Source organism: Bombina bombina, chromosome 2, assembly GCF_027579735.1.
Source record: "Bombina bombina isolate aBomBom1 chromosome 2, aBomBom1.pri, whole genome shotgun sequence".
Taxonomy (NCBI): Eukaryota; Metazoa; Chordata; class Amphibia; order Anura; family Bombinatoridae; genus Bombina; species Bombina bombina.
Window position 1 is genome coordinate 83,477,643 of NC_069500.1, and position 17,656 is coordinate 83,495,298.

General features: G+C 38.0%; 1 protein-coding gene across 1 annotated transcript in view; it reads left to right on the top strand.

Annotated features, from left to right (window-relative positions):
- WDR7 (WD repeat domain 7) overlaps positions 1-17,656 on the top strand; it is a 1,007,279-nt gene that overhangs the window by 188,970 nt on the left and 800,653 nt on the right. The window contains 3 exon segments of the mRNA XM_053701142.1: positions 2,426-2,567; positions 5,465-5,713; positions 14,885-15,105. Of these exon segments, the coding sequence (XP_053557117.1) occupies positions 2,426-2,567; positions 5,465-5,713; positions 14,885-15,105 (612 nt within the window).

The following is a 17,656-nucleotide window of genomic DNA, read 5'->3' on the forward strand; positions in this document are numbered from 1 at the left end:
TCATTATATAAACTGTCACAACTAAGGCAACATGGCGGATTGGCACTACCCAACTTTGCTATTTATAATAGTGTAAGTCTTGCAAAAATCGCAATGGATTGGGTTACGGGTGGGAACTATATTGCATTTACAGAAGCAGAACAAAATTTAGTATACCCCCTCTCATTAAATGCGCTTCTGCATTGTCCTAAAAAAGTAATTCCAAAGAGTATTAAAAATAAACAATCACTATACCATATTATAATTGCATGGCAAGACATACGACGCAGAGTAGATAGTGACCCCCATTTTTCAGATCTACTCCCTATTAGAGGTGACCCACGTTTTCCGCCTGGTATTAGCAGTCAAGTATTTAGGAAATGGACTACTGTAGGACTTATTTATATAACACAACTTAGAGAACCTAATCTACAGAGTATAATGTCATTTGAGAGTCTTAAAGAGTCTTATAATTTACAGAATGCGGACTTTTTTGCATACCTCCAAGTGAGACATTGGTTCTTTAAAGCTATAGAAGATAATAAGCTCCCATGGAGCCATCCAGGAGTGAAAATGGGGTTAGCATTATTTAAGGCAGGTAAACGCTCTATTAAATACTGGTATAATATGATTATTACTAAGACAGGGGAACTAAATATTGCCCAGATTTGTTCAAAATGGCAAACAACGATTGTAGACCTAAACAGGGAACAAGTAAAACAAAGCATAACTCTCCTGGACGAGGCCACACTCGCGGCAAGCTGGCGAGAAATGCATATAAAACTTCTACATAGGATATACTTTACGCCTGCTAAAATAAATAAATGGTCGACACAAGGTCTAAGGGTATGTCCACGTTGCTCTTTAGCCGATGCTGACTTAACCCACATGTTTTGGAGCTGCCCAAAAATTAACCAGTTTTGGAAACGCGTACAATTTTGGTTAACTAAGGTGACAGCTACAAAACACATATTAGAATTACAACACATAATTTTCCTATTGGACACATCAGATAGATTGGTAAATAGAGCTTTCTGTAATACGGTAATTCTGGGTGGAAGATATCTCATTCTTAAAAATTGGCCTTAAAAAAATACACCGACTATAAACAATTTAACATTTTTATTACAAAGGCAATATACAATAGAACAATTTGACAATGCAATTAACTCTGAACGGCAGCAAAATAGATTTAATTTAAAGTGGTTAGATTTTGTTAAACACTATAAAAACACCAATATACAGAATCAGCTACTATCACCATTAGAGAATATGAGTTAAGATGCAAACCCCCCCTTTTTTTTTTTTTTTTTTTTTTTTTTTCTTCCTCCCTCCTTTGCCCCCCCTAGAAAAATTTAAAAGTTAAAAACCTTTCCTCGAAGCCGGTCAGGAATTTGACAATTAATTTGTAGGTGGCTCCACCTTTCTCAATAATTTAAAGGTTGAAATTACTTAAAATTTACACTGGACTACTCAAATTTGTCATTTATTACTGTAAAGATTTGTCTTTTTTTAGGCTTACAACAATGAGTTAGGGTAAGTCTCGTGTTAATGACCATTGTGATAAAGGAAGAAAAGTTAAATATCTAATATTTGAAAAGGTTATGATTTTGTTTTTATGTATATCTAATCTGTATGTTTGCTTCATGCTTTCTGGTTCCAAATGACATAATTGTAACATTGATTATGTAGCTTTTTGTTTTTCCCTTTTCTTTCTTATTTCTGTATATTCTTTTTTGACCTTTAATAATAATAAAAAACATTATATTAAAAAAAAAAAAATGCTTTCAGATTAGAGGCAATCTTCAAGGTCTAAGAAATTAGCACATGAACCTCCTAGATTTAGCTTTCAACTAAGAATACCAAGAGAACAAAGCAAAATTGGTAATAAAAGTAAATTGGAAAGTTGTTTAAAATTGCATGCCCTATTTAAATCATGAAATATTTTTTTTGAGTTTACTGTCCTTTTAATTATGGGCATTCACGTACGACAGCACTTCGTGTTTGATTACCTCATTTAGCGCATCTTGCAAGGGCTTGATGACACGGCAGCTGACAGTGGAGGAAAGGAGTGAGCTATGCGCATGCGTTGTCTAAAGCAGTTTCTAATGCGCATGCGGGACTCATTACTGTTCTACCTCTGTAGAACTCGGCAATTCGTCTGCATAATTACAAAAAATATGGGTTTGGCAGAATCAATTATTTCAGCAGCAATTTACAGGTAAACAAATATTAGCTTATAGATGTTATTTGCTTATTTAAAGAACTTGATATAATGTTTTAAAAAATGCAAAGTTGTGTTTTGTGTGTTTTAGTATCCCTCTAATGTACTTGGTAATACTTCTGTATCACTCACTGGATTCTAAGCTTAGAGGTTTTATTTCAGCAGCGAGTACACAAGCATTGTTTTGCCCATACATAATGATTCATTATTTTTATCCTACAGCTCCTGATCTGCCCTCCGGTCACAAGGTTTTTTTATGGGCGCAGAGCATCATTCCATAAACTTCTAATCCAGGGAGATTCTTCTGGGAGGCTCTGTATCTGGAGTGTGCCAGACCCACTTGAACAGCTAGAGAACAATGAGGGTAGGTATTACATTGGAAATAAAGGATGGATTTGGTACTAACCGTATACAGTGTCACTTTTAATAAACAATAAATACAAATATTTCTCTGCTTGTTTCAGAACTTTATTAATTATACTTTTGTTGCTGCTGTTCTTTTTTAGTTTGCTATAATATATCTGGTAAAAAAGAGATCATTTTGCTGTTTTTATTGTCACATACATTGACTTGAGCAGGACATTGTTGTTTGCTATTAAAAGGCGATACAAAATCAGTTTTTTTAAGGCACACAAAAAGTCGCGACTCAAAGTGCAAAGTTCAAAATTTAAATTCTTAAGCTTTATTTCATAGGCAAAAGTCTGACACATTTTGCGCCCCCTGCAAGCGCGTCAGACATTTGCTTACGCTATTCTACTCCCATGTCTGCTACACATAGCTTATGCGTCTTTTAATGATATGAAATAAAGTTTCAGTCACAACTTTTTGTGTGCCTTAACTATTCTTAGCGAGTCTGATCCCTTGCAGAGCAGCGACTCCAAGTCTGGTAAAGCGTACCGGATATTACGTGCACATTCAGCATGTGACTTCCTGGAGCCGCGGCAAGTGTAACGAAAATCAGTGTTCTCCCCAGGAACTCTTTAGCGGTTGCACCACTTGGCTGATTTAACTGACCACCCGGCTACAATTTTAACCAACATTAAAGGGACACTGAACCCAAATTTTTGTAATTCAGATAGAGCATGAAATTTTAAGCAACTTTCTAATTTACTCCTATTATCAAATTTTCTTCATTGTCTTGGTATCTTTATTTGAAATGCAAGAATGTAAGTTTAGATGCCAGCACATTTTTGGTGAACAACCTGGGTTGTTCTTGCTTATTGATTGATAAATTTATCCACCAATAAAAAAAGTGTTGTAATCTGAACCAAAAAAAAAGCTTAGATGCCTTCTTTTTCAAATAAAGATAGCAAGAGAAAAAGTTGCTTAAAATTGCATGCTCTATCTGAATCACGAAAGAAAAAATTTGGGTTCAGTGTCCCTTTAAACTAAAATGATCTCATATTAAAGATGTTCAATTTTTATTGCACAAAAGATCATTAAATACATTTATGTTAAATTATACAATTAATTTGTGCTTTGGATAGCAGAAAATGATATAATATAATATTACACTGCCCCCACCCGGCTACTTCATAATGCCACCCGACTGGCAAAATCTTTTGTGGAGAACACTGGAAAATGGTTCTATTGCAACCCGACTGATTGATGTCTCAAAGCAAAACAGGGATATTATTATTTTTCCCCCAAAAATGTAATTGGTCATATACCTAAGGTTATCATGCGGATTAAAGGGACAGTTTACTGTACTCACCTTTAATGTCTTTCCAATGTACCATTTTACCTGCTGGAGAGTATTAAATTATTTAAAAACAGTTCTTTTAACTTTATTTTGTCATTTGAAATATATGCATTTGCCTGTTGAAACTTTTACCTATTGAAAATGATAAAAACAAATTCAGTTTTATGTTTTATTTCTTTTTGCTTGGTTTTCACAAAACAGCCTACATTTACTATAAAATGAGGGGACCTAAACCCTTGATTTAAAACCTATAGCTGGCAGAGATGTGGGTAGGCTCTTTGTAGCAAGAGTAGCCTTGCTTGTAGAAATCATTGGTAATGGGGTTGTGTATGCTAAGCCCACCATGGACAAGTATGATCACAGAGGCTTTAACATGTAGATTACAATACTTCTCTACAGTAAGGCAAGTTTTAAAGGTAAACCAAAAACATCATTTAAAGTATACAGAGCTGAGTTTAAAGGGACATGAAACTGAAATCTTTCATGATTGAAAGAGAACATACAACTTTCCAATTTTTTACTCCTACTTTACTTTCTTACAAGAGAAGCTATGCACTATGGGAGCTTACAGAACACATCTCATTGCTGCTCCTGAGCCTACCTAGGTAGGCTTTTCAACAAACGATACCAAGATGCTTGTAGTTAATTGGAAGGTTGGTTAAAAAGTGCATGCTTTATGTGAATAATTTAATTTTGACTTTACTGTCCCTTTAAATATGTACCTTAGCTTTAATCCCTTTTCCTAGCTAGCCGTAATATTAAGTCAGGTAAGTTCAGTAGGGAGAATCTCACATCGTGTTTGTCTCTCACAAAATAACTATAATGATAATGAATGCATTTACCTTGCATCTATCGCCTTCTGTAGTAAGCAATACGGTTAAAATAGTCCGAACAGTCTTCTGAAGCGTTCAGTGATATTATCACTGAGCCTAGGCAAATGCCCAGCAAAAAACGTCAAATAGTTACGAGAGCATGAAAACAGTAGAAAAAAAATCTTTGCAATATATTTTCTTTTGTTTGTTTTGCCTTTTGTAATTTTTTAAGGGACAAGAAACCCAAAATGTTTCTTTCATGATTTAGGTAGAACATACAATTTTAAACTATTTTTAATTTTACTTCTATTATCAAATTTGCTTCATTCTCTTAGTATCAATTGTTGAAGGAGCAGCAATGCACTACTGGTTTCTAACTGAACAGATGGGTGAGCCAATGAAAATCGGTAAATATATGCAGCCACCAATCAGCTGCTCCTGAGCTTACCTAGATAAACCTTTCAGCAAAGGATAGCAAGAGAAGGAAGCAAATTAAATAACAAAAGTAAATTGGAAAGTTTCTTTACAGTCCCTTTAATTAAAAATTAGAAGTACACACTGTAGACCTCACATGGCTAACCTTCTTACATATCCGGGCCTAATTTCCCTCAGCAGAGGTGATGAGATGACATAATGCAAAAACTCTCTTCTTAGATCTTTCTTGACCTTCCACAGAAATAAAGCCATATTGCCTTTTCGCATGATGTTTATAGAATATTGTCTCAGTAACGTTTTTATGTGTTCCAGGACTAAAAGTAACAACATCTACCTCATTGCAAGATGCGTTTGACAAACTCTACCCACTTCCTGCTGGAATAATCGATCAGCTGAGCATCATGCCAAACAGCACAGAACCACTGAAAGTGACATCTAGCGTGTACATCCCATCTCACGGACGCTTAGTTTGTGGTCGTGAAGATGGCAGCATAATTATAGTTCCAGCCACTCAGACTGCTATCGTCCAGCTCCTGCAGGGTGAACATATGCTAAGAAGAGGTATGTTGTTGTTTTTTCTAAATTGTCTTGTATTAATAAATGTATTAAAGGGATACTAAACCCAAATATTTTTCTTTCTTGATTCAGATAGAGTATGCAATTTTAAGCAGCTTTCTAATTTACTCCTATTATAAATTTTTCTTTGTCCTCTTGCTATATTTATTTTAAAAGCAGGGATCTAAAGCTTAGGAGAAAGCCCAATTTAGGTTCACACCCTGGATAGTGCTTACTTATTGGTGGCTACATTTAGCAAACCAATAAGCAAGCATAACCCAGGTTCTGAACCAAACAAGGGCCGGCACCAAAGCTTTATATTCCTACTTTTTAAATAAAGATTGCAAGAGAACAAAGAAAACATGATAATAGGAGTAAATTAGAAAGTTTATTAAAATTGCATGCTCTATCTGAATTATGAAAGAAAACATTTGGGATTAGTATCCCTTTAAGTAATTAATACTTATTTGTGTTTGTAATGAGGTTATTTTTATATGAATAGCTTTATTGGTAGTCTAAACATTTATTTTGACTAAATTGCAATACAGCCTCGTTTTGCTTTAAAGTTTCATAAACATAGTAATGGTTTGAGGAACCTATGCAATGGAAAATTTGTGCTTGCGTTTTCATTTTGAAATTATTCCCAAATTATTCAATAATATAGGTTATTGAATTGGGAATTAGAAATATTTTCTGTAAATATTAGAAGTAGGTATTTCAGCTGACTGAGCATGTAAATTTGGTACAAAAAGGCATCAACCACCTCCCTGTTATTGGTTAGTATAACTAACAAAAGGGAGCACCCTACTTCTATGTCTTTATCCCTTGGGAAGAAAGAAAACAAGGCCACAAGATAAATGTACAAATAATATGAGATAAATGTAAAAAAAAGACACCATATATAGACAGTTTAGACTGAGTATTGAAAAACAACTTAAAGGGACAGTCTACACCAGAAATTTTATTGTTTTAAAAGATAGATAATCCCTTTATTACCCATTTCCCAGTTTTACATAACCAACACAGTTATATTTATATACTTTTAACCTCTGTGATTACCTTGTATCTAAGCCTCTGCAAACTGCCCCTTTTTTCAGTTCTTTTGACAGACTTGCAGTCTAGCCAATCAGTGCCTGCTCCCAGATAACTTCACGTGCACGAGCACAGTGTTATCTATATGAAATACGTGAACTAACACCCTCTAGTGGTGTAAAACTGTTAAAATGCAATCTGAAAGAGGTGGGCTTCAAGGTTTAAGAAATTAGCATATGAACCTCCTAGGTTAAGCTTTCAACTAAGAATACCAAGAGAACAAAGCAAAATTGGTGATAAAAGTAAATTGGAAAATTGTTTAAAATTACCTGCCCTATCTGAATCATGAAAGTTTATTTTGGCCTAGACTGTCCCTTTAAACAGAATATTGAGGTTTCTTTAAAAACCAGGCCAAAAGAAAAACCTTGAGAATGTGGTCCTTGGTAGGTCTGAGGATGAGTGGTAATTTATTTCAAAGGCATATGCCCAGTACTGATGAACCATGTCTAGTTTCCTCTCTGTATTGCTTACTATTGATGCATGTTGTGATCATAATTATAAGACAATGCGGCAACCAGCACAACTGACATACAGTTAAATTGAACTCTGAGCCCATAATTCCATTAATAGATTATTGCTATTTCTAATTTTGTTTGATTTGTTAGTAAAAAAATCTAATTGATCTACAATACATTTTCTAATGTACACAATGCAAGGATATCTCATAATTATACATTCTACCAAATAAAACGAGTAAAGCAAACAAGATCCCGGCACTCCAAAAGTTTAAAAAATACTATCTTTTGTTCGTAAATGTTTAAAAGCATACAAGGCAAAATCGATAGCTGAAGGTTAAACAAAGGGTAAAGGGGATCCAACACCCGCACAGCACAGGCGCGTTACGTGCCGCTAGGGCACTTATTCACTGATATTTTGTTAGAGGTTAGATAGCAGCCATATATAGCAGTAGTTAACCAATCAGTATGCAGAATTTCTTAAATACGTTTAACCCCTTATAGCCTTTACAATATACATGTGAATAATATATAATAATATTTTTACATACAAACAGTGGACACATTTTAAATGTTTATAAAGTTTGTAAATGTACTCTTATGCATAATTATATCCCTAATTAAATATTTCATATATTATTTGTTACATAATTTAATTTTTTATATTTCGTTTTCAATGAATAAGTTTACATCCATTTGTGAATTTAGACCAAAAGGTATCCTCGTCTTTAGATTAAAAAATCGAAAAAAACTCTCATATAATTTGGCTTCTCTATTTCTACCTCTAGGATACCTAGGAATACAATCAATTCCCTGCACTCTCAGTAAAGAACTGTTAGAATTATGACAATCTCAGAAAAGTTTAGCAATCAGATTGAGCTCGCATTCTATTGGCTGTTCCGATCAGCCAATAGATTGCAAGCTCAATCTGATTGGCTGATTGGATCAGCCAATCGGATTGAACTTGATTCTGATTGGCTGATTCCATCAGCCAATCAGAATATTCCTACCTTAATTCCGATTGGCTGATAGAATCCTATCAGCCAATCGGAATTCGAGGGACGCCATCTTGGATGACGTCATTTAAAGGAACCGTCATTCGGCGAGTAGGCGTTGGTTGAAGAGGTTGGATCCGCGTCGGTTGGAAAGAAGATGGCTCCGCTCCGCTCCAGAAGAAAGAAGATTGAAGATGCGGCTTGATAGAAGACTTCATCCCGATGATGGACTTCCGACTTCAGCCCAATGATGGATTTCTTCAGCCGCTGCTTGGATCCAGACTTCAGCCCGAGGATGGACGTCACTCTTCAGCCCCCCGCTTGGGCTTGGATCAACACTTCCGAGACTTGGATCAAGACTTCCGAGGACGGATCGGTGAACCTGGTATGGTGAAGATAAGGTAGGAAGATCTTCAGGGGCTTAGTGTTAGGTTTATTTAAGGGGGGTTTGGGTTAGATTAGGGGTATGTGGGTGGTGGGTTGTAATGTTGGGGGGGGGTATTGTATGTTTTTTTTACAGGCAATAGAGCTGAATTCTTTGGGGAATGCCCCACAAAAGGTCCTTTTAAGGGCTGGTAAGGTAAAAGAGCTTTGAACTTTTTTAATTTAGAATAGGGTAGGGCATTTTTTTATTTTGGGGGTCTTTGTTATTTTATTAGGGGGCTTAGAGTAGGTGTAATTAGTTTAAAATTGTTGTAATATTTTTCTGATGTTTGTAAATATTTTTTTATTTTTTGTAACTTAGTTCTTTTTTATTTTTTGTACTTTAGTTAGTTTATTTCATTGTATTTATTTGTAGATATTGTATTTAATTAATTTATTGATAGTGTAGTGTTAGGTTTAATTGTAGGTAATTGTAGGTATTTTATTTAATTAATTTATTGATAGTGTAGTGTTAGGTTTAATTGTAACTTAGGTTAGGATTTATTTTACAGGTAATTTTGTAATTATTTCAACTATTTTAGCTATTAAATAGTTCTTAACTATTTAATAGCTATTGTACCTGGTTAAAATAAATACAAAGTTACCTGTAAAATAAATATAAATCCTAAAATAGCTATAATATAATTATAATTTATATTGTAGCTATATTAGGGTTTATTTTACAGGTAAGTATTTAGCTTTAAATAGGAATAATTTATTTAATAAGAGTTAATTTATTTCGTTAAATTTAAATTATATTTAACTTAGGGGGGTTTTAGTGTTAGGGTTAGACTTAGCTTTAGGGGTTAATCCATTTATTACAGTAGCGGCGAGATTTGGTCGGCAGATTAGGGGTTAATAATTGAAGTTAGGTGTCGGTGATGTTAGGGAGGGCAGATTAGGGGTTAATACTATTTATTATAGGGATATTGAGGCGGGAGTGAGGCGGATTAGGGGTTAATAACTAAATTATAGTAGCGGTGCGGTCCGCTCGGCAGATTAGGGGTTAATAAGTGTAGGCAGGTGGAGGCAACGTTGAGGGGGGCAGATTAGGGGTTAATAAATATAATATAGGGGTCGGCGGTGTTAGGGGCAGCAGATTAGGGGTACATAAGGATAACGTAGGTGGCGGCGCTTTGCGGTCGGCAGATTAGGGGTTAATTATTGTAGGTAGCTGGCGGCGACGTTGTGGGGGGCAGATTAGGGGTTAATTAATATAATATAGGGGTCGGCGGTGTTAGGGGCAGCAGATTAGGGGTACATAGGGATAATGTAAGTAGCGGCGGTTTACGGAGCGGCAGATTAGGGGTTAAAGAAAATATGCAGGTGTCAGCGATAGCGGGGGCGGCAGATTAGAGGTTAATAAGTGTAAGGTTAGGGGTGTTTAGACTCGGGATACATGTTAGGGTGTTAGGTGCAGACGTAGGAAGTGTTTCCCCATAGAAAACAGTGGGGCTGCGTTAGGAGCTGAACGCGGCTTTTTTGCAGGTGTTAGGTTTTTTTTCAGCTCAAACAGCCCCATTGTTTTCTATGGGGGAATCGTGCACGAGCACGTTTTTGAAGCTGGCCGCGTCCGTAAGCACCGCTGGTATCTAGAGTTGCAGTGGCGTTAAATTATGCTCTACGCTCCCTTTTTGGAGCCTAACGCACTGAAAACCCAGCCATTCTGTGAACTCTAAATACCAGCGGTATTTAAAAGGTGCGTGGGAAAAAAGCACGCGTAGCTAACGCACCCCTTTGGCCGCAGAACTCTAAATCTAGGCGTTTGTGTTTAAAAGGTATCCTTAGTTTAATTTTATTTCTTTCATTCTGCAATCTTTTTTCAAGTAATGATTACGATTTGGATGACCTAACGAATGGTAGATTTTCATAGATCTTATTTATTGTATATATTTATTACCATGGGACTCCAATGGTTATTTTCTTTATTCTTATATTTAATTATATGTTGGAATTTATTTCCTTTGTGGAGGTATATTGGTGCTTTACGTATTCTTAAGCACATGTGCGTTGCTTTCAATTTCTCTCATAGGGGAGATTTACAACCATGACTGTTATTATTTATTTTTCGTATAGGAGCTGTTAGAGGTCTTAGTGGCTCCCTAGAATAATACTCATTACATCAAACCTGGAGACTCTGGTTTGAGTCCAGGGTGTGAAAGGATCCCCCTTCAGGACATAGTACAGACAACATCAAAGTGTACCTGATTCTTTATAGATCCTTTCTTTGCCCTTTTTCTCAGATTTTCTATTCTTATAGAATCTAAGGGTGTACCATGATGGCTTAGTGGTTTCTTTTGTTTTCATGGAAATCTGTAGGTTGAGAGTTCAATTCCAGCTGTGGCTGGGTGCTCTTCATAATGCGTTCTACTAATATCCTTGCCATATTCAGCCTTATATCAGGCTTGGATCCGCAATATCTCTGATCCTTAGATTGTGGAAGTTGTATCTCAGGGATTCAGGTTAGGTTTTAGGCTTTTTTCCTCCCTGACGTAGATTTTTCCTGTGAAGGTTATCTGCAAACCAGATAGAGAAGAGGCCTTCTTATTCTACGTAGAGACCTATCTTCCCTGGGAGTGTTGTTTAGTTTCCCGTAGAGCAACTGAATCAATAATTCCCTCAGGGTTCCGTCCTTCCAGATGAAACTTTTCGTTCCAAGATCAGTTCATGATGACCATAGTTCTGAAGGACGCGTATCTTCATGTTCCCATTCACAGGGATCATCTTCAGTTTCTGAGGTTCGCCTTTCTGGACAAGCATTTCCAGTTTGTTGCATTTCTATTTGGCCTTGCCACAGCTCCTAGAATGTTCACAAAGGTTCTGGGGGCTCTTTTGGCAGTGGTCAGAGCCCTGGGCATTGCTGTGGCGCCTTTCCTAGATGATATCTTGAACTAAGCTGTCATCTTTTCAACTAGCAAAATCTCATACAGAGATGTTGTTGTCTTTTCTACGTTTCCACGGATGGATAGTCTGGAAAAGAGTTCCCTTGTTCCGGCTACAAGGGTGTGTTTCTTAGGGACAATCATAGTTTTCCTATCCATGAAAATGTTTCTGAAGGATGTCAGAAAATCCAAACTTCTTCCTCAGGCCTTTTCTCTCCAGTCTGCTATTCGTCCATCAGTGGCTCAGTGCAGAGAGGTGACATCATTCCTTTTGTTCGGTTCCATCTGAGAACCCTGCTGCTATGCATGCACAGTCTGTGGAACGGAGACTATTCAGATTTATCGCAGAATATATCTGGATCACCTCAAGAATTTCTATTGTGCGGTGGATTTTACAGGAAGACCTGGCTCAAGGCACTTGCTTCATGAATCCTTCCTGGGTGATTGTGACTCCAGGGAGGAACTACGGACGCCAGCCTGTTAGGCTGGGGAGCAGTTTGGGGCTCTCAGTAAGTTCAGGGCCTGTGGTCTCGGGAGGAGTCTTCTCTCCCCGTAATCATTTTGGAGTTGAGAGCAATCTCAATACCTTCATAGCTTTGCCTCATTCATCTTTAGTCCGATTTCTCAAATCCAGTCGGACATAATTACCTCTGTGGCAGTGACGGAGGTGCCTCGCATTCTGCAGTGGGCAGAAGCTCACGATTGTCTCCTATCTGTTATCCACATTCCAGAAGTGGTCAAATGGGAGGCATATTTTCTTAGTAAACAGACTTATTCCAGGGAGTGGGCTCTCCATTCGGAAGTGTTCTCAATGATAACCCTCAGGTGGGGGGTTCCCAAGGTGGATCTGATGGCGTCTCATCACGGCGCCAAGCTTCCAAAGTATGGTTCAGGGTCTAGAGATCCTAAGGCCGCTCTGATAGATGCTCTAGCGGATTCTGGATCTTCTCTCTTATATTCCTGTTCCCTACGTTTGCTCTCCTTCCACGATTCATTGCTCATATCTACAGGAGAAAGCATCTATAATTCTAATAGCTTCTGCATGGCCTTGCAGGATCTGGTTAGCGGATCTGGTGAAGATATCTTATATTCCACCTTGGAGGTTTCTTCTGAGGAAGGACCTGCTACTTCAGGGTCCTTTCCTCCATCCAGACCTGGATTCTCTGAAGCTGACGGCTTGGAGATTGGACGCCTAGTTCTGCCTAGACGTGGTTTTTCTGATGCGTTCATTGATTCTATGCTTCTGGCTCGTATTTCTGTTTCTCGTTGGATTTACCATAAGGTATGGCGTAAATATCTTTTTTGGCACGAGTCTTAGAGTTTCTCATGAAGTTGGTGAGAATCCCTGAATTTTATCCTTTCTTTAGGATGGCCTAGAGACAGGTTTGTCAGTCAGTACTCTAAAGGATCAGATTTCTGTACTGTCTATTCTCCTGATCAAAGTCTGATAGATTTGCCAGATGTTCAAGCTTTTTTTCAGTCCCTGGTCAGAATCAGGCCTGTGTTTTCATCCTGTGGTTCCTCCTTGGAGCCCTAATCTTGTTCTTAAAGTTTTGCAGCAGGCTCTGTTTGAGCCCATGCATGTTGTTGATATAATCTTCTTATTTTGGAAGCCTTTGTTTCTTCTTGCTATTTCTTCCGCTCGCAGAGTTTCTGAGTTTTCAGCTCTGCAGTGTGATTCCCAGACTTATTTTTCATTCAGATAAGGCGGTGCTTCGTGCTAAATTGGGTTTTCTCCCTAAGGTGGTGTCGGATTGACACATTATTCAGGAATTTGTTGTTCCTTCATTTTGTCCTAATTCCTTTTCTCATAACTTGAGGTGGTGCGTGCTCTAAATTTTTTACCTTCAAGCTACTAAGATTTTCGGCAAACTTCTGCCCTGTTTGTGGTTTTCTCTGGAAAACATGAGGGTCAGAAGGCTACTTCCCTTTCCCTCTGGTTAAGAAGTATGATTCAAGAAATATTGAATGTGGGGGCTCTGTGTCACCTCAGGGGATGCAAGCTGCTCTTTTCCTCTGTGAAATCTGCCTTCTTTCACCTCCAAAATAAAAAGCTCACAATGGTGTAGCACGTGGAGTACTTGCTTTGACATATATTGATGTTATGATCTTGAGAAAGACTTGTTTTGCTGAAACATGTTGAGCTATATTTTAATAAAATCTGAAGCAGCATCTGAAGATACCCTTGTGATGGTTGTAATAAAAGGCTGATTTAAAACTGATTTTAAGTATGACCTGTTTGTGCGCCTACCATTTTATTTGAAACGTGCTACACCATTGTGAGCTTTTTATTTTGGAGGTGAAAGAAGGCAGGTTTCACAGAGGAAAAGAGCAGCTTGCATCCCCTGAGATGACACAGTGCCGCCACCTTCGATATTTCTTGTTTCTGGATACGGTCTGGGAGAACCGGGGCTGGCAGCGAGCATCTGAAGGGAAGTGCTAACGTAGCTTCATACTTTACTGCTATTTATAAGAAGTATGATTGGTTTTGCTTATGAGACAGCTGAACAGCTTCCTGAGAGAAAATGGATCATTCCTCTAGGGCTCTTCCCTCATTTTGGATTTTCTAAGATGAAGCTACTGTGGAACAGATTTGCAAGGTGACTACATGGTCTTCTTTGCATACTTTTTTCAGGCATGGAGAGTCCACGACCCTGCCCTCTTTTTAATTATAATTCAGCAGTTTTTTTGAGTAAACCTCAGGCACCTCTATACCCTTGTGTTATCTTCTTTTTCCGTTTCCCTTTGACTGAATGATGGGGTTATGGGTAAGGGAAGTGACACTTAACAGCTCTGCTGGGGTGCTCTTTACCTCCTCCTGCTGGCCAGGAGGTGAATATCCCACTTGTAATTGGAATGATGACATGGACTCTCCATGCCCGGAAAGAAAGAAATTTATCAGGTAAGCATAACAATTTTTTTCCATTGTTTTCTCTATGTATTGAGCTTTAGTTTTCCAGATAAATACAAGCATGTGTGTGTACCTAAAGTGATAACATAATGAGATCTGATATTACTTGAAGCTTAACCCATTGTAATAGGCAGTGGTTTAAAAGCACAAAACCAGCGACTTCATATACACAAATAAACCTGAAAATACAATTTCTCCTACATTGTATACTCTACAGCTGGTATAAGAAGTCATTGAAAATACATTAATATAAAAACAATTTTACAGTGTAATGTCCCTTTAAAATTGCATGCTCTAGCCGAACCATTAAATAAATAAATTTGGGTTTCATATCCCTTTAAGATGAAAAAATGTGTGACATAAAATTAATTTCTTATTGACAAGTTCTTGTTGCTTAATAAAAAAATTGTATTTCCTAGGCTGGCCTCCACACAGAACTTTACGAGGCCATCGTAACAAAGTCACATGTTTGCTGTACCCCCACCAAGTCTCTTCACGCTATGATCAGCGATACCTTTTGTCTGGCGGAGTCGATTTTTCTGTGATTATGTGGGACATTTTCTCTGGTGAAATGAAACATGTCTTCTATGTTCATGGTGGAGAAATCACACAGCTTCTTGTTCCACCAGACAATTGTAGTGTAAGTACAACAGTTTTATGTAGGTTGCACTTCAGTAATAATATCACGGTGCACTTTAATTTACACCTTTTTAGTAAGTCTAACAGTTCTTCCATGGTTTCTTATAAAGGGATAGACTGGTCAAAAATGAAAGCAGTTTTGCAATATACTTAGATTAGCAATAATTATTCTAATAAACCGTATTACTGTTTTCTCTTGTTAAGTGTGTTCAGTCCACGGGTCATCCATTACTTATGGGATATATTCTCCTTCCCAACAGGAAGTTGCAAGAGGATCACCCAAGCAGAGCTGCTATATAGCTCCTCCCCTCACATGTCATATCCAGTCATTCTCTTGCAACCCTCAACAAAGAAGGAGGTCGCGAGAGGAGTTGGAGTTTTTACTTAATTATTCTTCAATCAAAAGTTTGTTATTTTAAAATGACACCGGAGTGTGCCGTTTTTTGTATCTCAGGCAGTATTTGGAGAAGAATCTGCCTGCGTTTTTTTATGATCTTAGCAGACGTAACTAAGATCCGCTGGCTGTTCTCGACATTCTGAGGAGTAGGGTAACTTCAGAAAGAGGGGAATAGCATGCGGGGTCCCCCGCAAATGAGGTATGTGCAGTACATTATTTTCTGGGAATGGAATTGACTAAGAAAATACTGCTGTTACCCACATGATGTAAGTACAGCCTTAAATGCAGTAGTAGCGACTGGTATCAGGCTGATAAATGTATGCGCAGTTGAGTTATTTTCTAGGGACTAGAATTTGACTGAGAAAATACTGTTAATACTGAAATAATGTTTAAGCCTTATCTGCAGTGGAAGCGACTGGTAGCAGGCTTAGTGATAACTTTGCATGACATTCAAATTGTTGTTTTTAAAACGTTTACTGGCATGTTATTCGTTTTGTGAGGTACTTTGGTGATAAATCTTTTTGGGCATGATTTTTTTCCACATGGCTAACGTATTTTCTGCATAGAAACCGTTATATCAGGTCTCCCACTGTTGTAATATGAGTGGGAGGGACCTTGTTTTAGCGCCTTGTTGCGCAGTTAAAATTCTAGCACAGTCTTCCTGTTTCTTCCTCCTTGATCCAGGACGTCTCTAGAGAGCTCAGGGGTCTTCAAAATTCGTTTTTGAGGGAGGTAATCAGTCACAGCAGATCTGTGACAGTGTGTTTGACTGTGATAAAAGCGTTAAATCTTAATTTGATATCCGTTTTTGGGTATTGAGGGGTTAATCATCCTTTTGCTAATGGGTGCAATCCTCTGCTAATTAATACATTTCTCGTTAAGAATTGTTCACTATAACTGAATTAGTTTTCTTTGTTATTCAACTGTGTTTTTAAAAGCGCTGCAGCGTTTTTTATATTGCTTGTAAACTTATTGAAAGTGATTTCCAAGCTTGTTAGCTTCATTGCTAGTCTGTTTAAACATGTCTGATACAGAGGAATCTGCTTGTTCATTATGTTCAAAAGCCGATGTGGAGCCCAATAGAAATATGTGTACCAATTGTATTGATATTACTTTGAATAAAAGTCAATCTGTACCGATAAAGAAATTATCACCAGACAACGAGGGGGAAGTTATGCCGTCTAACTCTCCTCACGTGTCAGTACCTGCGTCTCCCGCTAGGGAGGTGCGTAAGATTGAGGCGCCAAGTACATCAAGGCCCTTACAAATCACTTTACATGATATGGCTAATGTTATGAAAGAAGTATTATACAATATGCCCGAATTAAGAGGCAAGCGCGATAGCTCTGGGTTAAGGACAGAGCGCGCTGATGATACGAGAGCCATGTCCGATACTGCGTCACAATTTGCAGAACATGAGGACGGTGAGCTTCATTCTGTCGGTGACGGTTCTGATCCGGGGAGACCGGATTCAGAAATTTCAAATTTTAAATTTAAGCTTGAGAACCTCCGCGTGTTACTAGGGGAGGTGTTAGCGGCTCTGAATGATTGCGACACGGTGGCAATCCCAGAGAAATTATGTAGGTTGGATAGATACTATGCGTTACCGGTGTGTACTGACGTTTTTCCTATACCAAAAAGGCTTACAGAAATTATTAGTAAGGAGTGGGATAGACCCGGTGTGCCCTTTTCCCCTCCTCCGATATTTAGAAAAATGTTCCCTATAGACGCCACCACACGAGACTTATGGCAGACGGTCCCTAAGGTGGAGGGAGCAGTTTCTACTTTAGCCAAGCGTACCACTATCCCGGTGGAGGATAGCTGTGCTTTCTCAGATCCAATGGATAAAAAATTAGAGGGTTACCTTAAGAAAATGTTTGTTCAACAAGGTTTTATATTGCAGCCTCTTGCATGCATTGCGCCTGTCACGGCTGCAGCGGCATTCTGGTTTGAGTCTCTGGAAGAGGCGATTCGCACAGCACCATTGGATGAGACTTTGAGAAAAGTTAGAACGCTTAGACTGGCTAATGCGTTTGTTTCGGATGCTGTAGTGCATTTAACCAAACTTACGGCTAAAAATTCCGGATTCGCCATACAGGCGCGCAGGGCGCTATGGCTTAAATCCTGGTCAGCAGATGTAACTTCTAAGTCTAAA